The 20,318-nt window shown below is 42.8% G+C and overlaps 1 protein-coding gene and 1 long non-coding RNA gene across 2 annotated transcripts; both read right to left on the reverse strand.

Moving 5' to 3' along the window:
• Positions 1 to 4,571: 4,571 nt before the first annotated feature.
• Positions 4,572 to 5,313, reverse strand: LOC118218747. Its single transcript, XR_004763539.1, has 2 exons — positions 5,143 to 5,313; positions 4,572 to 4,826 (listed from the first exon to the last, which is right to left on the reverse strand). It is a non-coding gene; the product is annotated as an uncharacterized LOC118218747 (long non-coding RNA).
• Positions 5,314 to 12,731: 7,418 nt separating this feature from the next.
• LOC118218744 lies at positions 12,732 to 19,867 on the reverse strand. Its single transcript, XM_035401391.1, has 2 exons — positions 17,721 to 19,867; positions 12,732 to 14,921 (listed from the first exon to the last, which is right to left on the reverse strand). The coding sequence occupies exon 1, from the start codon at positions 19,659 to 19,661 to the stop codon at positions 18,264 to 18,266; it is 1,398 nt and encodes a 465-aa protein (XP_035257282.1). The 5' UTR covers positions 19,662 to 19,867; the 3' UTR covers positions 12,732 to 14,921; positions 17,721 to 18,263.
• Positions 19,868 to 20,318: the final 451 nt, after the last annotated feature.

Consider the following 20,318-nt stretch of genomic DNA (forward strand, 5'->3'; position numbering starts at 1 on the left):
GCTGGTGAAGCCCCTTTTCTGCCAAATGGGTAAATACTCAGTGAGAGAGTTAACAACAAATGCAGAGTCTGAAAAGATGTTTAAGTCTGAATCTGGAAAAACTGAAAAGGTCTGTAGGACTGCTGAAATTTCTGCTTTCTGAGCTGAGAAATGAGATGGACATCTGTAAAGGAAATCCCCATTGTCCGAATGAATCGCAAAGCCAGTATGATACTGACCATCCTGCCAATATCGGGACCCGTCCACATATACATCAATGGCTCCTTCTATAGCGCACACTTCAAAGACACTGTCCAGAGGCTGGACAGGTTTAGTGTCACAAGTGTGAGGGTCACCTTCATAGAGAAGTGTACGGGGTAACATGCATGAAGATTTGTACACAGTTTTCAAATTTTTGGAACCCAGATCCAAAGTCCATCGTGCTAATCTTGAATTAGATACTCCTTTCACTTTGCCATTCAAAAGAAGCTGAAGGGGTGTATGGGGAGTATGGAGTGTCACTTCATTAAAGCCGTAAATGTACTCGAAATGGGACATTCCCCAATGAACTGCCAAAAGGTGCCTGTTACATGAGTCAAATGCTTTCTCAACCGGAGAGAGCACACGGGAGGCATATGCAATGGGCCGCAGATTCTCCTGAACTTCCTGCAACAGAACTGCTGATATAGCTTCCTCAGTGGCTGCGGTCTGCAAAATAAATGGCTGTGATCTGTCTGGATTACGCAATGCAGGAGCTTTAATTAGCGCATCTTTCAATTTTTCAAATGCCGTTTGATGTTCTGGACCCCAATCCAAAGCATCAGACTTTTTCTTTTTCCCCGAAAGTAAGGAGTTAAGCGGTCTGGCAATATCAGCAAAGCCTTCAATAAAGTCCCTACAAAATCCGACTATCCCCAAAAATGATCTTAAAGCTGTGACTGAAACTGGAACTGGAAGTCGCTGAATAATCTCTACCTTGTGTGGATCCGGAGTGCGCCCCCCTTTGGTAATTTTAATGCCCAAATAAGTTACTTCCGATTTGAGAAGTTGCGCTTTCTTGGGATTCAATTTGATTCCTGCTTCTTCAAGGAGGTGAAGCAGTTCTGCAAGTAAACTGACATGCTCCTCCCTTGTTGCAGTCTGCAACAATAGGTCATCAACATACTGAATGAGACATTCTGGTCTAGAAAAAGCACCTAGCACATTTGCCAAACACTGGTGGAATAATGTCGGTGAGTTAGCAAAACCTTGTGGAAGCACATTCCAAGTGTATTGGGTATTTTTAAATTTGAATGCAAATTTGTATTGGCAATCAGGATGCAGTGGGATGGACCAGAAACCATTGGAGACATCTAGGGCAGAATAATAGTTAGCTTCTGGGAGAAGGGATGCTAGAACATCAGGTGTGGCAGCTACCACAGGCGCACATGTGGGGGTGCACTTGTTGAGTTCCCTATAGTCAATACATAAACGCCATGAGTTATCCGGTTTACGTACAGGCCATATAGGAGCTAGGCATGGAGATAAGCACGGCCTAATGATACCTTGTTCAAGTAGGGAGTCAATTGCACTCTGCACATAGGGGTTTGCTTCATTCGGGTAGCTGTACTGTCTGAGAGGGGGTGGATCCCGCCCCTGCACATTCACCTCTATGACACCCGGATCAATGCGACCACAATCATGCTTGCTTTTAGCGAAAGCCCCTCTGTGTTGTCCTAACAGGTCTGATAGCTGGGTATCATCATGTGACAACAAGCTATCCAAATCATAATCCTCTGCCTTCTTAATAGCAAACACCGCATGCACATCAGAAATTTCGACTAAATCATCCCCACTCTGAGTATTGCGCCAAATACAATTATTGCTATAATCGATTATGTATCCCCGCCTCTTCATTATGTCTGATCCCAAAATATTGCGAGCATCACCAGTTGTACTGAACCAAGCCTTAGCATTAAAAGAATCACTGCCAATTCGAAAAGCCAAACTGTCCGACTGAGAAGCAATAGACACTGTACCATCAAAACCTTCCAGAGTAATTGTATTCGTGGGATTGCGAGGGTGACTATCTGAGTGTATAATTGACAAGGAAGCACCAGAATCCACTAGCCAACTGTTGCATCGGCCTCCAACAGCAACATTTACAATTGGCCTACCATAGGTATCTCGTTCCAAAGGTGCAATGTGGTTCACAGAGGCCTGGAACCCCTATGCTGAAGCATTAGCACATTTCGATCCCATCCCCTTATTAGCTGCGCGCAATTCAGCGTTTTCGGCGCTCAGTTTTTGTAAAACCGACTGCATTTCACTGAGCTGTTTGCTAATCTCCGAATATGGAGGTGTTCTTTTTAATGTTGAGTTGCATTCCCTGGCAATATGTCCTTCCTTTCCACAAGCATAACATATAAAATTACCCCGTTTGGGTTAAACAAGGGGGGCCTTTCACCCCTCGCTTGTCTCACATCCTCCGGCACATAACCTTCATTTTTCCACGACACCGATTTACGAGTATGATTCGGGCGTGATGTGGTCTCGGCCAGTGCAGCCACTGGTTGCTTTCTAGATTGGTTAATGCTGAGATTCATGTTATATAGCTGTGTCATTTTTGCTACGATATCTGCGTATGCGGCATGCGAATCTATATGTAGCGCCAAAGCCCTCCGAGTATTCGAATCGCTTTGTGCAATCAATGCGGATTTGAATGCGGGATCCTGTTGTGTTAAACCAGCGATGCCACTATAAGACGAAAAGGCTTCCCATAGGCGCGCCGCATATGCGGCCGGGTGTTCAGAAGGACACATCACTACTTCCCTTATCTTTTCCCAATCCACAGCACGAGTGCCCAAAATGTCCAACAACCCCGTTTTTCTGCGTTGTTGGTTGGCCTCCCGATTTTGTATGTCCAGTGGAAGCGCACTAGCAAGAGCATGGGGTAAACAAGCAGACAAAATGACACATGCGTCAACATCAGTCAATCTATGTAGGCCGACCATACGTTCCAAATTCGCAAGAAACTCTACCGGATCTCGCTTTGAGGGAACAAATGCACCAATACTTTTTACGAGAGCCTCAATCTCGCTCGGAGACAGCGGCTTTACAGTGGTTGTAGTGGTTACTCTGTTTCCCCCTTCCCCGGTATAATAGTAGTGGTCTCGTGAACTGGCGCTACGGGGAATTTTAGGGTACGTAACGAACTGCCCTCCCCCACCAGAGGTAAACCTGTATTTTGTGCGTCACTCCAAACCGCGCCGTCACTTTCCTCCCGAACCCGGTTCCCCGGAGCGTTACTATTCTTCTCATACAAGTAATCGCACGTACCTCGTACGCTTTTTAATTCTGTCTGCGTAGCATAGAGTTCACAGTGGAGCTCCTCGTTCTTTATGTGTAATTGAGCTACCTCCTTGCGCAGATCTAGCTGGATTTCGGCATTCAAATTCGCGTTAAGTTGATGGCTTTGTAACGAGGTCAGAAGCTCACCAGTTTGCTGTCGCAAATTTTCATTCTCTGCTTTGAGAGCATCCAATGTTTTATTGCCTAATTTGTAAGAAGCAAGGACGCCTTTCAAAACCATTGCAACCTTACTTTTTTTCCTAAGTTTATTGGTCGTGTTCCTATCAAATTGGAAGGCAGCCCATTCATACGGCTTTTCCTGGTTCTCTAATCCCTCCAACATATCTGATTTGCCGTGCTTAGCAATGTACTGAAGAATAAACGATTCCATTATCATAGATTCTCTCAGTTGTTCCCACTTAATAAAGAGTTAGGAAAGCACCCTCGCACCACCTCTGTGCGCAAAAACCTCTATTTCCCAAAACAGCAATCGGGCTTGCTGATTCGAACCCAAAAAACAATTCCAAATACGTTACGATACGTTAATCACCGCAACCTGGTTCCGTGCGTTGAACCAAAATTAAACTTTATATTCCAGTTGCTTTAGGAATATTTTATACACCTACTGTATGGTTCAGTACCTCGAACCAACAACGCTATTCCAATTACTTTAGGAACGTATAGCTTGTCGCGTACAAATCCTAGCCACAGTCCGTCGGGCCCTATTCAGTTACTTTAGAATAGTTCGTCGATTTGCAAGCACAAAAACAGGTTCAGTACGTCGAACCAACAACTCTTATTCCAATTACTTTAGGAATGTATACAGCTTGTCGCGAACAAATCCTAGCCACAGTCCGTCGGGCCCTATTCTGTTACTTTAGAATAGTTTGTCGATTTGTAAGCACGAAACAGGCAAGTTGCGTTAGTAACTTGTTAATTCCAAACAGTTCCCTATACCCAGTACGTCGGCAATTCAGTTGCTTTAGAATTGTTGTTTTAGAGAAATGAATGGACTTAAACCCTGCAACTTCTACTGCACCTTACAAACAAAGACTACTACCAACAATTTCAGTCAGGAAACCTCCTTTCCTTGTAGGTACTTTGAAGACGTGAAACTGAATTAAAAGTGGAAGCTGTATCACGAAAGATGATACTCACCGTATGGGAAGCTGATGTCAGGAATCTCCCCTCTTTTTTTTTTTTTCAGCTCGCGTTGGGCTGGCTCGCCAATGTAAGAAAAAATAATGTTCCGGACGAGAAAATCTTGGTCTTCGTAGAAACTGTCTTTATTGGCAAAATATGGCAGCAACAGAAAATACACGTAGCATGTACTCTGGGAGCATCGAAGTCAAAATGCACCCCGACTGTCTGTCTTGGCCTTCTTTTAAGCTGTTAGTTGTGATTTGATTAGTGGTACCAGTGATGATTGGTGAGTGAGATGATTAGTTTCTGTCAAGAGTCACACAATGCCTTAGCAACTCTGCTTTGTTAATCACTCCCGAGTCAGTTTCATTCACCTTTCTCCCTCTCCTGGCTGGCTCGCCAATGTAAGAAAAAATAAGGTTCCGGACGAGAAAATCTTGGTCTTCGTAGAAACTGTCTTTATTGGCAAAATATGGCAGCAACAGAAAATACACGTAGCATGTACTCTGGGAGCATCGAAGTCAAAATGCACCCCGACTGTCTGTCTTGGCCTTCTTTTAAGCTGTTAGTTGTGATTTGATTAGTGGTACCAGTGATGATTGGTGAGTGAGATGATTAGTTTCTGTCAAGAGTCACACAATGCCTTAGCAACTCTGCTTTGTTAATCACTCCCGAGTCAGTTTCATTCACCTTTCTCCCTCTCCTGGCTGATTGTATCAATATGGCACTGTCAGTCTTTACAGTGATACTGAAGTCTTGTGAGCTGTGAACTAAGGCTTTCTTTCATCAGTGGGCCCAAGTATTGCGTTTTGGCACAACCTCTGTATTGAAGATTTGTAGTTGAACTAAAAATCTTACAATATCCATAATGACATCACAAGTATGGCCATTCGAATCGTGGCACATACCGAATGATCAGCTATTTATGACGGTTAAAAAGGTTAAAAGAGGTTTAAAACGTCTAAAGACTATTTACCTACTGAAACAGTCCATTCATCAATAGCTGATTTGTTTAGTTTTGGACATGACACTTTAGTGATTAGTTATGCCTGCTGACGGCCAGAAGGGGGAACTGTCGCTACGTTGCTTCATTCTCGGTAACAATGCCAGAGAGTGAACATCGTAGCCAGGCTTCTTTATTGATTTCTCTCCCCTTTTCAGGTATGAAAATATCACAAAGCATTGTGTAAACAATGAAATACGTTTAGATATATATTGTACATATTTGTTGCATTTTGAGTAAGGTTTGGGCATTCTTTCGAACTGTTGAGATCGTTCTTTTATACAAGAGTACCTGGTAGAAATTCATGAAAATTGGGTAAAACTGTAAGAATTCACGATAAACTACTTAAAAGTCACTGCTGGTTTAAGAAAAGTTAAAACCAAAAACGTAAATCATTTCCATTTAATTGTTTTTCGGTAATCTAAAAGAAAGCCTTTCTAAAACTAATTTTGGATCGATTGCTTATGCCTTCGTCCATCCACTAGAGGACGATCGCGGTCTTTTTCCTCATTCAAGATAAAGCCACTGATGAGGAAGCACTGCTTAAGTTGCAATTGTGATCCTTCTCACCTTTTTTCAGGTATGATATTAATTATACACTGTTAATGGAGTGAAAACATGAACGTTAGACATACCTGACCGTGAAAAAGCACTAATGGAGTTGATGTTGGTGAAGTTTTACTAGTTTTACCGAGTGTATAAACCGAGAAAATGTGCTAGCTTATTTAGCTGCTACAGCCATTTAATGTACGATCACAGTAGACACGTGAAATGTCCATGATATCTCTGTAATGCAGCTACTTTCCGAATGGTATTCCTTTTTAGTTTTTCGGTGTTAATGCCTATTTGCTGTAATAACGTGCGGGTTACATGTTCATTTTGTTGCCTTTGTTTGAAGTTTATTACTAAATGCCGCGTTTTACCAAATGTATTTGTGGAGAACACATGGTAGCTATACATGGCCGCGGCAGCCTTTTTAATGTCCCAACAGGTTCACGTGGAAGGTGCATGCTGTCTAGCTAGCTCGGTCCAAGTAAATGGTATCTCTTTCTATTTAGGTACTAGTGCTGTTTCACCGTAATAACCTGCTGTTGACATATTTGCGGATATTTGTTCTTAAGCCACTGTTTGTAACTGAAGTGTTTCTTTTATTTGTTTTGTCACTAAAGACATTGTAGATAAATGTGTATCTTGTAATTGAGGTCATATGAAAGGAAAAGTGTGAAGGAATTGAATTAAAGAGTAAATTAGAGAATTAGTTGAATGAAACTGAAATGGAATGTAAAATAGCAGACTCTGTTAAATGACTCAATTTAAAACAGGTGCCAAATTGAAATTGATAGTGGAGAATTATTTTAACTACAGTGATGCTATCTACCAGTAACAGTATAATTTGAAAGAGAACGGTTGTTATTATCTGAGTCATTGCTTATATGCACTTGTGGAAAAAAAGGAACGCTGAATGGAACATAGATTGTGACATGGTGTACATGTTCTGTGGAATTTTCATTTATTGGCAAATGTAAATGTTTATTGTTGAAAAGATTCCAGATAAAGCCAGTGATGAGGAAACACTGCTTAAGTTGCAATTGTGATCCTTCTCCCCTTTTTCAGGGTTACAACATTTGCGTGGTGCGGCGGTAGGTGGAGTCAACTGAGTGTTCTTGGTTTGCTGTGTTTTCCCTCAGGTAATTCTAGTCGTCGGGCATGTCCTTCGGGCTTGTCACTTTGTTATTTTGCCTTTCTTATTTTTGGTGTTAACTCTGGGTGGGGGTACGCTCCGGTTCGCCGTGAGTGGCTATTCAATTGGTCTCTCATTTGCGTTCACGGGTTTTGCGTTTAAAAGCCGCCTCGAGCCCGGTAACTACACTGAAGACTATGTTAGGTTTTAGTTAGATTTTCGTTGCTACTAGATAGTTAGGACCTGGGGGAAGTCGACGTATAGTGACTCTAATTATCGTTGTAATTAGTGTGATTAGTATCACCTGTGATTTTGCTCAAACGGAGGACGCTAGGACGAGAGAGCTTGTGGTTGTGTTTGGGGTGAGTATGGAAATTGCTACATTTCTACCTTTGCAGTTTGTTTGATTAAGCAATCGGTAGCTGTGTTCGCATGTTAATTAGTGATATTTCCATGTTCATGCTCGGTCGTTTGTTCGTGCTCGTACTAGCTGCAAACTTAGCGTGTTCACATTTCGACTTGCGAACTGTGACTCGTGTTCTTTCAAGCCGTGGTGGCTGTGAGCCGTGTTAGAATTACTTCCGTGTGTTTTTCCGAGAGAGCAATATCAGCGCTCGGTAAGTAAACCTGAGCTACTTTCGTGATCCATTCCCGTGTAACCGAGGATGGTTTTGATGCTACCATTGTGTAATGGTTGTATTCGTAGCGCTAGTCACATAATGCCAGTGTAGCAATTTTGTGCATCGCTTGTAACTACTTAGTAAGCTTGTAAAATTTTGTAATATTTTTACATCGATGCCTTGATATTGGCTGCTTCATAGTGGTTGTTTGTGTGCGGTTGTCCCTGCGCTTGCGTTTTGTTCTGTAGCTGTAAAGCTGAATGGTTAAGCTACTTGTTGTGATACTGTTGATATTGTATTGTAATGCATTTTTCTTGTGCTTTGGTACTTTGATTAGGATAACAGTACTTGTTTTGCCTTCCTATAGCCTTTTGTGTAACCTGTGGTAGTTTAGTGTTGATTGCTACACTATTACTGCTGTTGTGGTGCTGGGGCACTGATCCAATTCTATTTTAGCCTCTTGATGTGTTAGAGTTTTCTTAGGTGAGTGGTTCTGATTGTTCTAGGATTCTTGGCTGCATTGGTTTGGATTATATCTTAAGATGTCTACTGTTGACATTCAAACGTTTTTTGATGATCCCTCTGAGGACCTGCTAGAGGAATTTACTAAAGAGCAGCTGTTTAAAATTGCAGAATATTACGAAATTGAGATTTCTAGTATTGATAAACGACTTGGAGCCAACGTTGTTAACACTTTGAAGGCAATTCTAACTGACATGAGGGTCCTTAGAGCTAAATGGGAGTCCCCCTCGCGACTCAACAAGTCTTAACAAGTCTTTGTTATATTGGTTGATCCAAATGTCATTTGGGTTTCGCTTCAACAGCAGATGTTTTATTGGTGAGTTTTGCATTTGCAAGTTCAAATAGTGTTTGAATAATGCCTATGGATCCAAAGAAGCTCAGCCTCAACAAAACTGAGCTGCTCTTCTTCCCGTACAAGACCTCCTTGCTTCGTGAACTCTCAATCACGGTTGATGGCACCACAGTGACTGCCTCTCACTCTGCCAAGAGCTTGGGGGTGGTCCTGGATGACCAACTGGACTGCAAGGAGCACATCAAGGCAACATCACAGTCCTGCAGATTCCTTCTGTACATCAGAAGGATTCGACCATACCTGACGACGCACTCCACCCAGCTGCTCGTCCAGGCTACGGTGACCTCTCGCCTTGATTACTGCAACTCTCTCCTTGCAAGCCTGCCAGCTTGTGCCATACAACCACTACAGATGATTCAGAATGCCGCTGCCCGACTCATCTACCACCTTCCCAAATTCTCCCACGTCACTCCTCTGCTGCGATCACTCCACTGGCTACCGGTCGCTGCCAGGATCCGGTTCAAAGCCCTGACCCTTGCCTACACTGCTGCCAACAGGACAGCCCCCATCTACTTGCAGGACATGACTCGATTCTATGTGCCTGCTCGACCACTCTGCTCCGGCAGCAGGGCGCCTTGTAACCCCTCCCACCCGCCAAAAGGGATCACAGAGCTTCTCCACCCTAGCTCCCCAGTGGTGGAACGAACTCCCCGTCCCTCTCCGAACCTCCCCCTCACTATCCATCTTCGTGGTCTGAAGACTCATCTCTTCAGACTATACCTAGACTAACCACCACCACGCTGTATATTTCACTCTAAACCCCCCCCCCCCTTTTTTTCATGACACTTGTTACATGTTGTCCCATCCCAGCACTTTTTGGTCATTTGTATTTGTCCTAATACTGTAGTTTATTCTTCTGCCTAGTTGGCTTTGCAGAGGTTAGGTCTGAATAGTGTTCACTGTGTGAACTAAACTGTGTTCTTGGCTAGAAATAGCTGTACAAAATAAGTATTGTACCTCACTGAACCTGTGTTTAGCAGTTGTCTATGACCATGAAATGCACTTTTTGTACGTCGCTTTGGATAAAAGCGTCTGCCAAATGAATGTAATGTAATGTAAAGAATTCTTCTGTTGAGTCAAATGATGAATCAGGATTGACCAGGCTCTCTTGAACCCTTTTCAAAATTTTCTCTGCTATCTCCGGTGTCATAAGCTTTCTTAATTCATCTTGCTCATCTATTGTTTGATTTGACTGTTCATAATCATATGGATTGACCAGTTGTACTTGTTCAGTTTCAATGTCTGTGTCAGGTGCCATTGTATTTTCATAATCATTATTTAGTTTCTCAGTAAGTTCATCATAATACTGATCTGCTAGTTGTCCTTCTTCAGTCTGCATGTGTATTTCACTGTTTATTGTTGTGTCATTTAAGTTACCAGTGTTAGTATCAGGAGTGTCTTTTTGGGGTTTTGAAGGCCTTGTAACAAATGTGCAAGAAGGTGGTGGATGAGGGAAGTTAAATCTACATTCAGTTTTCTTTTTCCGGCATGTTTTGGAGTGTTTACTGCTATGTTTTTGCACAGTACTGACAATTTCATACAATTCCTCATCATTGGCTGATGGTCACATATTTGTCAATGAAGGCTACAATGTCTGCATCAGGGTTTTTTTTCAGGGTCAATTTGAGGTGCTTGATCCACCCAGAATAAACAATGGCAATGAGGCGAAACCCTATTTTGGAGCTCAATTCTATAAAAATATTCAATGACAGGTCCAATAGGAGCAGCTGGAGACATAATGACTTCTTTCAAAAAACAATGCCATCTGTGGTCAAACATCCTAGCAGCTGTAACAGGGTTTTGTTTCAACAATGCACATTTTTCAGACGAAGTTAGTTGTTCCATGTTTATATCTTGTCCTTGCTGATTAATAAGGGTATTCATTATTTCTGGCCAACGCATGTCAGCAAATGAAAATGAACAAAACCATGTTGGGATGCCTAGTTGTCTAATCATTGCAAACAAATCTTTTTGTGCATTTTGCCAAAAAGGTAGTGTTCCACAAATAGGTTTTAAGAATTTGTAGCCTTCATCACATTGTAATACTCTTCTCAATGATTCTGGCTCTGTTAGCATATCAAGTAAAGCATCATTCAGATCTTTGGCACCCCCTTTTCTCATTGCTATGGAGACATTAGAAATAACGTGTTGAACTTCAGATATGTATTGAGCATAAAATATGTAATGTGTTTTTGGCAAACCTGCCATCAGCATTAAGTATACATGCGTTTAAATACCGTGACAAGGTTATCTTTTCTTTGCGATTATCATGAAAAGTTGGGCCTCCTGTAGGGAATAACACAGGGAAACACTTGGCTTCATTTGTTGTGTCTTGTAGTAGATGTATAGGATAATTGCCTTCACCTGGAGCAACGGATAAGATAAAGTCAAATTGTTGATCTAGAACTTCTTGAGCTATATCTACAGGTTGTAAACATGTATCTAGAAACATCCCATGATGTTGTTCAATGTATGTTAAGTCCTCTTCATTTTGTTCTGAACCACTATTATGGTTACTTTCATTAGGTGCATTATGACATTGAGTCACAGAAGTACTATTCCTTGCAACTGTGTGGTTAATGTCATTTCTATTTAACATGAGTTGGCCAGATGTATTTACTGTACAGTTTTCTTTTGATTCACCATGAAACAGAATATTTTCATTGACTACATCATCATCTTTATTATTATTATTACATGTAGGTGCAGCTTTGCATTGGGTTGTACAATCAACTGTGCTTGCATGTGCTTTTCCCACTGTGTTGTCATTTTGCACACTGTTTGTTGGTGTGTCTACTTCACCAGAATTGCTTGGTTCAGCATCACTGTCATGAGTGTCCTTTTGTTCCGCAGTCTCAATTTTGTTCAATGGATTAATCCAATCATTGTTAATATTTATGTCATTGTACCATTTATTATGCAACTTTAAATAGTCTAGTGCATTGTACACATGATTGGTATGAACATGTTGGTATTCATAATGTCCTTTGTATGATAACTTGTGTTTCAGTTTAATGTGCAACAATAAATTGTTTCCGTCATTTATTGGTAGTACACTGGTCACTTCGTGTAAATTAGATGGTACACAGACCACAGGACCATGACAGCCATTTTGCCCTCCTTTGGGTAAAGCTAACAATTTCATGAACGGTATGTGTTTTGCTATAAGATGTTGTTCTAGTGAATTTAAACAGTTTAGCTGAGGTGGCACAAGTTCAAGATGCATATTGTTGGCAACACTTTCCTCAGGCATTCTAGCTTTCCCAATTTTGCGGTGACATGTGTGACATATCCACAATTTCCATGAGTTGTTAATTTTCTTGCAGTTAACAGAACATTCTGTGGTGCATGTGTGTAATTATGTACATGTAACACATTGTTTTGCCAAAGCTGCAACAGTATCTGTAGTTAAGTAATGCACAGGTTTATATGCAATGATCTGCTTTCGAAAGAGTTGATGATGGCAAACGGAACAAACAAATTCAGGCCCTGTTTTCACATTTTTCCTGAAAGAGTCGATAACAAAGTCAATCTCACACTTTTGTTTTTTGCTTTGAGCATATTTGGTTACACTGTGCTGTTTTACAGAGTTCTGAAACTCCAAATTACTTTTGTACTTCTCTTGACTGTACTTTTTAACATTGCTTTGAAATTCCTCATCAGTCTTATACTTGTTTTGACTGTATTGATTGACTTTACTGCGAAACTGTACATGGTTCTTTTATTTGTGTTTGCTTCTGTCTTGCACGTTTCTGAAACCTCAAATCTGACTTGTACTTCATCTTGCTGTAATTTTTTACAGATTCTTGCACATGTAAAGATGTTTCATATCTGTTTACTATTTACTATTTGTTTGTTTACTATTTCTATAGTTCTCATTTGTTGCGTGTAGCCTCCGCTGAGACTGAATGCTTGCTTGTTGAAATTCTATGTCATTATCATCTCCTCTTTTTCAAAAATGTTTGTCGTTCCCTTTTTTCAACATTATTAGTGTAGTCTAATCTTTCAATATCTGCTTTGGTGTTGTTGGTAACCAGAAATGTTGCCAAGAACAATAGTGACCGTCATTCCAGGTAGAAGCAGATCCGAAGTTAGTGTTTAAAAATCAGGAAGCATTTATTATACAGAAAGCCAGCAACAGGGATTCACACAAAAATGTTCAATTCAACTGTTAGAGTTTGTGGAGTTTATACAGTTACATTTACATATATTCAAATTTGTGCGCAGAATACAGCATGAACTCTGATTGGTTGTTTGTTATACAGAGTTTCCCTATAGGCTGCAATTTCTACCACTGTGTCTTATTGGTTGTCTTTGTAAAACAATGGCGGACTCTCACATGCACGTGAGGTTTTGGAATACACAAATCTGTCTGTCTCCTACAGCACAAACTTTCTGTATCCTAACAGTCCCTCCTTTTGACACAACATGAATCTCATGGTTAAGTCAATTTTACAGTTACATTTATTTAGTCATTGTTCAGGGTGAGGGCGAAAACCTGTCAAAAACCTGTGTTAGGAAAACTTCAGGCAAAATTCCCTCACGTCCCCCTTACGGGCGAACGAGATGTACTCCAAGAACATAACTTGTAAAGAAAAAAAGTCCTTCTGTTGCTGGCTGGATGGATAGTGACATTGGTTTGGTAGGGAAGGCTCGATTCAAGGCTTGGTGGGATTTCTTGCAATTTACTCCTGGTTTGCAGCAACATGGTCTTGGAGGGGTGGTGTCCTCGGCGCCTGTATGGTGTCATGGGAGTGTCCTCTCCGGCATATGAGGAAGAAAACAGAATACCATGTGAGGGCATTATCAAGTACTCCCAAGTTATTACAACTTGGTTCTATATTATGTATGCTGTCGGAGTCTTTGTATAGTGAACAACTTGTGTGGTTTGCTCATTAGTTTTACCACAGATTAACTGTACGAAAATTAATTTCACACCTTTAATTATCAATGCCAGTACAGTTAATCCCAGTATAATCAGAAAAATGTATTCAACTACAATTTTGCCAAGGTCACCCAAATAGCTTGATAACCATTCAAGAAAACCAGGTGTTGTAGGTGATATTTCATGTGCGGACCGGGAAACATTATTGATTTTTGAGATCACACGTTTCAGGTCATCCTGATTATCGGGAATATAGGAACAGCATTCGATGCCAATTATTTTACATGTCCCACCCTGAGCTGAGAGGATATAATCTAATGCAGCTCTGTTCTGTAGAGCCATCACTCTGACAGCTGTCAATTCCTCTGAAATTTTGCCTAGACCTAATGCCGTGCTATTGGCCAAAAGCTCTACCTCTTTGGAGAGGTCGCCAATTTGATCTAGAGCGGACATAACCCCATAAGTAGGAATGAGAGCACCAAGTGCTCTGTTCCAAACAGACTGATGGTGAGTTCCAAAGACGTCAGTTGATCTTTCATATCTGACTCGGTCCGGTAGAATAGATGTAATTCTCATGGCCGGGACCAAATGTCCTAAGGCGCAGATACCAGACCATGAATTAGGCAACTCAGAATAGGCATTGTTCCCACAAACCCAATAGACTCCCATAGCTGTGTGGTTTTGTACAGGTTTATCATGGTAGTTAATAACCGTATTGCAGTCCAGGGTCTCTCCAACATAAATAGAGCCATTTTGTTTGAGGCACCACAGATATGGGCCAAGAGACAGAGCAATGTTAATGGGTTCAGGATCACATATATGTTTAGGTCTGGTAACAAGTTCACTTTTGCTATCGCTATCTGCAGTGTTATACTTGGAGGCGATAGGTACGGACATCATTGGAACACCAAGTGCGACAGAATGTGGTATTAATCCACAGACATAGCAGCCAGTCTTATTTGCATGTTTGGCTGTCATGTGAACTAATTGCATGTAAATGTTATTGTCCACAGCACTTACTCCACCATGGCTCAAAACTGTGATTATAATTACAAATGAATTCAGCATGTTGGATGGGAGCATAACTTGAATGCTCAATTTGGTTGAGTATGTGAAAAAATTGGAACGTTTGCACCTGATTCGTGAAGGCTGCAGTCGTCCGTGGCAGGGAGTTCTTCAGGCTTTTTGAGGTCTTCGGGTGATGGGCATGGTTTGGTCCGGGATTGGTGGATCCAGACCGGGATGCCTGTAACTCGAAGAGCAGTCTCAGAGGTTAGTAAGACCTGGTGTGGTCCTTGCCATCGAGGTTGGAAAGATCTAGGATGAGGGGCTCTTATCATAACCCATTGTCCAGGTTCATATGTCTGCGATTCTTGCCCCCCCTCCTTTTGTTTATCTTTCAGAGTCTGTAATGACAAAGCCTGGGAGGTTAGGTTTTTCACCGCTTCATTCAAGTTTTGGCAATACTTCAGCAATGCATCTCCCACTATAAGAGAGTCTTCTGACCCCTTACAAAGGCCAGGGGCTAGTGACATGGCTCTGCCAGTCACTAGTTCGTAGGGAGACAGTTCAGTTACTGCATTAGGGGTTGCTCTCATCGCCATGAGTGCAGCTGGGAGGCCTTGGACCCAGCTTCCCCCCTTCGACAGCAACACCTTGGTCAGCTTTTCTTTCAGTGTTCGATTTGTTCTTTCGACCAGACCTGAACTTTGAGGATGGTAAGGGCAGTGGAATTTTTGTTTGATTCCCAGGTACGAACATACCTGTTTCATTACTTTACCGGTGAAGTGGGTCCCTTGGTCTGAGTCTATGTAGCAGGGAAGGCCCCAGCGTGGGCAGAATTCAGATGCGATTATTTTTGCCGTGGTTGCGGCATTTGCACAGGCTACAGGGTAAACTTCTACCCAGCGTGTGAAGTGGTCTATGAGAACGAGACAGTGTTCTTTTCCATGGCTCTTTGGAAGAGGGCCAATGAAATCCATCTGGATTTGCTGAAAGGGTCCAGTAGGCCGTGGCTGGTGTTTCATCATTACTTTTATTTTTGGACCTTGATTGCTTTTTGCACAAATGATGCAACGCCTAACGAAATCTTTCATTACCTTGGTCATTTTGGGAGACCACCAATGAAGTGACATGTTGTGCCGCATTGTTCTTTCTCCATTGTGTGCAATGCCATGGTATACTTCACAAAGCAATGAAAGGATGCTCTGAGGGGCAACAACTTTCCCGTCCTGTGTGTGCCAAATGTTGTCATCATTAAGAGTGCATGCATTTTCAATCCACGTCCATTTTTCAGCTCTTGTACAGGCATCCTGTAGTTTAGCTATGTCAATGTTAGTTGGACCCGACATGTCAATAGCTGCAATTTTGTAAGTAGGCAGGGAGTCATTTAAAGCTGCTGCTTTGGCAGCTTCATCTGCCCAGTGGTTACCCAAGCTGATTGCATCTTGTCCTTTAGTGTGCGCTTTCACTTTTACAACTGCTAGTTTGTTTGGTAGTTTAGAGGCAGTTATGAGATTCTGAACAACCCCCCCATTTTTTATCGGGGTACCTGATGAAGTCAGGAAACCCCGAGATGACCAGTTAACCATAAAGTCATGGACAACACCAAATGCATACCTGGAATCAGTGTATATAGTAAGTCGTTTCCCAGAACCCAACTCACAGGCATGAGTGAGGGCAACAAGTTCAGCCACCTGTGCTGAATCTGAACTTGGAAGGCGGCCTGATGCCATTACCTGACCAGCAATGTCAACAACTGCATATCCTGTAACTGGGTGGGCCCCATTGTAAAAACGAGATCCATCAACAAAAAGTGAGAAATCATTGTCAGAAAGAGGTGTTTCAGAGATGTCTGAATTGGATGGGTGATCTGGAGACAATGGGCACTCATGTGGCTCCCCGTCTCCCTCGACAGGTAAGAGAGTGGCTGGGTTCACAGCTGGGGAGTGGATGAGTGTGATAAGCGGAGCTAACAAGATGGCTTCCCATCTAGTCCACCTGGCTGCTGAAACACGAGAGAAACGGCCTTGGGTTAGTATGTTATGCACAGCATGAGAGACATTGACAGAGAGTGGAGCTCCTGAGACTAGTGCAGCGGAGACCGTTACTGCTGTGGCGGCAGCCTGCACTTCCTGTAAGCAAGGGGAAAGACCAGAAGCGACAGAATCCAGGCGAGAAGAATAGTAAGCAACGGGGCGTTGTATGCCTCCATGGGGCTGAGTAAGAACGGCTGTCATGTGGCCTTGTTTCACAGCTGACCATAGAAAGAACGGGAGGTCAGAACAAGGGAAACCTAAAGCAGGGGCAGAAGTGAGAGCAGATTTGAGAGTGCTGAATGCATCGTCACACTCGGTTGTCCAATCAACGGTCTCCAATGGGCGATGGGAGCCCTTCAAAAGAGCATTGATTGGTGTTGCAATAACAGAAAAGTCAGGTATGTGGTTCCTGCAGAAGTTAAAAAGTCCCAGAATCTTACGAACATCACGGACAGTGCGGGGACGCGGAGCAGTGGCAATAGCAGTTCTCCGGTCAACAGTGAGTTGCTTCGAGCCCTGGGATATGGTAAAGCCCAAATACTGGACAGCGTCTTGTGCGATTTGGGCCTTCTTTGGACTTGCTTTCATATTGTATTTTTCCAAAGCTTTGAGTAAAGCTTCCAGAGCCTGGAAATGAGAGACAGGGTCAGAAGAAGCCAAGAGAATATCATCAACATATTGGAGGCACTGTGTTCCTTCATACTGAGACCATGAAACTGTTGCTAGAATCTTGGCCATTGCGCGATGGAAAAGCGTAGGGCTGTTATGAAAGCCCTGAGGCATGCGTTTCCATGTGTATTGCGTGTTCTGGTGTGTGAAGGCAAACCAAGCTCTTGAGTTTTCAGCAACAGGCAGGGCCCAGAATCCATTGGCAATGTCTATCACAGAAAATATACAGTGACTAGGTTTGATATCAGCAAGCAGCGTGTTTGGGTCAGAAACAATTGGAGCAAGTTTGTCTGCAGCAGCATTAACCGTTCTGTAATCAATTGTCAGGCGCCATGAGCCATCTGGTTTTTGCACAGGCCAGACAGGAGAATTACAGGGTGAGACACATGGCTCAATGACCTCCTGTGAAAGCAAGGACTGAATGATTGAGCCAACTGCTTGAGCAGCTTCTGGTTTAATCGGGTATTGTTTCACAGGTGAGGGCATAGTCCCTGTTACCTCAAGTGGTGGTAATGGTGCAGCTCCACAATCCAGTTTGTGCACAGACCAGCATGCAGGGAATGTTGCACATAAAGCTTGGAACTTGTTAGTCAAATCCCAGGAATGGACAATAGGTGTTGCAACAGATGCTATAGCAGTATGGGAAAGAGCAGCTAATGGCAATGTCTTGCGTTTATGAGAAGCGTCACAAACTGATAAAGCCATAGGCGAGTATGCAACAGTAGCTTTCAGTAATCTCATGCCGTCAGAACCGAGGATGGTACCTTCTGCAGTCCTACAAATGAAAAATGATTGTGTCCAATAAGCATTATTGGATTCCACAAGTACTGGAAAGGATTTATATGCGCAGACAGAATTACCCCCAATGCCAGCAAGATCAATGGAATGCTTTGTACAAGGGAGCGGTAGGTCAGTGATAGAAACAGAAGCGCCAGTATCAATTAGCATATCGCATGGCCGGCCTCCTACCCACGCACTAAGATACGGTCTGCAATGAGCCTGAGTTTCTATACTACTGACTGAAAAGGAGGCCGGTAATTCCTATGCTTTCAAACTGTTTAACATGGCGACAAGTTGTTCTCGGTTCAAATGCGCGTAATCGTCATTGGAGCAGTGCGCGATAGGCCCAGCTTCTTTGTCTGAGGTTGCGTATTCTCCACTGGAGGCGTGCGCCTTAGGTAGGGCAGCTAAACATTGTGGCGCTCGATGTCCCTGTTCTCCACATCGAAAGCATTTATCTGCTTCTTTGTTTGGGGGGGTGTTACGCCTACTTCTCCTATAGTCCCTCCCTTTGCATCGATCCGTGCTATGGCCCGTTTTCCCACAATTATCGCACTTCAGAGAGTTGTAGCGAACAGCAGCAATGGGATGTAAAGTTGAACTCTTCTTCCGTATCTGTTCCTCTAATCGCGAGGCCCACGAAACAATGTCACTAAACGTATTACCCGGGTGTATGCCGATTGCTAGTACCTTCTGAATATGCGGGGCAGCCTCTGCCAGTAATTGTTGCGTAAAAACAGCCATGTCTCTATTTGGATTAGGGAAGCCACAATGCGTTTCAAATGCTTCATACTTCCGATCGGCGTATTCAGCAAAGGGCAAGCTATTTTGTACTACTGCCGTGAAACAATGCCATTTTGGCGCACCTTTACCTAAAGCAGTCTTTACAGCCTCGCAGAAACCGGTAATCGCGTTTTGTAATTCATTATGATTCGCCCAGGGGCCAGATGCCCATGGTTCCTGTCGGAGATCAGCTGGTTCAATTTTGTTCCAGCTTGAAACTGGACATTTTGCACGCACAACTGAAAACATGTCTAGAGGGTGTAGAGACATGCTACGCTGTAGCTCATTTAGTTGTCGCCAAAACGGTAAATTGTCGTCTTGCGCATTAAGATTCGGCAAATCCTTTAATAAAGCTCTCATTTCGATCAGGCTTAAAGGAACGTGATCAACATGCAGTCGTTGTTCATTTCCTCTACCGCGAATTTTAGTAACCATAGGTGCCATGGGCACCGTTTTATTCTCCTTTTCAAAATACAGTGGGTCAGTTATAGTGTGACAATTTAAATCTGGGTACAAAGATGGAACACCTTTTATTTCAGTCGGAATGCACGCAAGCGCTGTGCTCTGGTCAGAGCTGTTGCCTTTGTTCTCAAGAGATTCTATCTTCCTACGCAGACCAGCTAATTTCGTATCTTGTGCTTGTAGCCGATTATACATTTCGTCACACTTCTCTATGAGCCTCATATGCTCCGTAATTAGTACAATGGTACCGTAAGCCGTCCTATTCTTTTTTTGTTTCCCCCACCATTCTAAGGAATCCGGCGTGGATCCTTCGGGGTCCCAGCCATTTTTACTCATCGCCTTTGCTTGCTTTACATACTTTTGCTGCAGATATGTGGTTATACTCCCGTTTGCATTCTCCTTGTTTGGGGCCATTTTTGCTCGCGAATTATACTTTGTTGGTAATAAGTTACGTCTCTCTGTATAAACGCACGTTACTGGCTAATAGGTTACTAAAGACAACCAACACGAAACAATAAAGACTAAGAGGCCAATATTAAACGTAAAATTCAATAATGTCCACAAAACTTGTCGGGAGTGCGACACACACGCTCTCTCACGACCTGAAACAGAGACAGACTACCCACGTGAAAGAAACTCCGTCTCTCAACCCTGGGCCCGGGGCGTCACTGACTGACTCTCCCTTAAACGAACAAACAAAGATGCGGCTTTGCGCTTCTTAGGTATCTTCGACCTAATACCCAGTAGTGAAAATTAATCACTTCTGTGCTGTGGGCGACACACTCGCTTACCACGGCCACGCAACCACGTGTAGAATTTAGCCTGGATTCACACTTTCCATAGGCAGGGGTGACTCACAAACACCCGGTCACAATAGGCTTAATACACAGGCCTATATCACAGTCAGCAGCACTGGTAACACATCATCAGCACTGATATTTATAACAAACAATCGTGTAACGTTACACAGACGTTATACCAAAAGACACAGTTTTTAAGCACAAACAACTGATCGCTTCTACACCGGTCAAGATATACGTTATCGTACCACTAGGTGGAGCGTTCCAGACT

The sequence above is a fragment of the Anguilla anguilla genome, chromosome 19 (assembly GCF_013347855.1).
Source record: "Anguilla anguilla isolate fAngAng1 chromosome 19, fAngAng1.pri, whole genome shotgun sequence".
NCBI lineage: Eukaryota > Metazoa > Chordata > Actinopteri > Anguilliformes > Anguillidae > Anguilla > Anguilla anguilla.

Bases quoted from the DNA above. Each gene is read 5' to 3' on its own strand.
- LOC118218744 (XM_035401391.1), bottom strand. From the start codon at position 19,661: ATGGCCCCAAACAAGGAGAATGCAAACGGGAGTATAACCACATATCTG.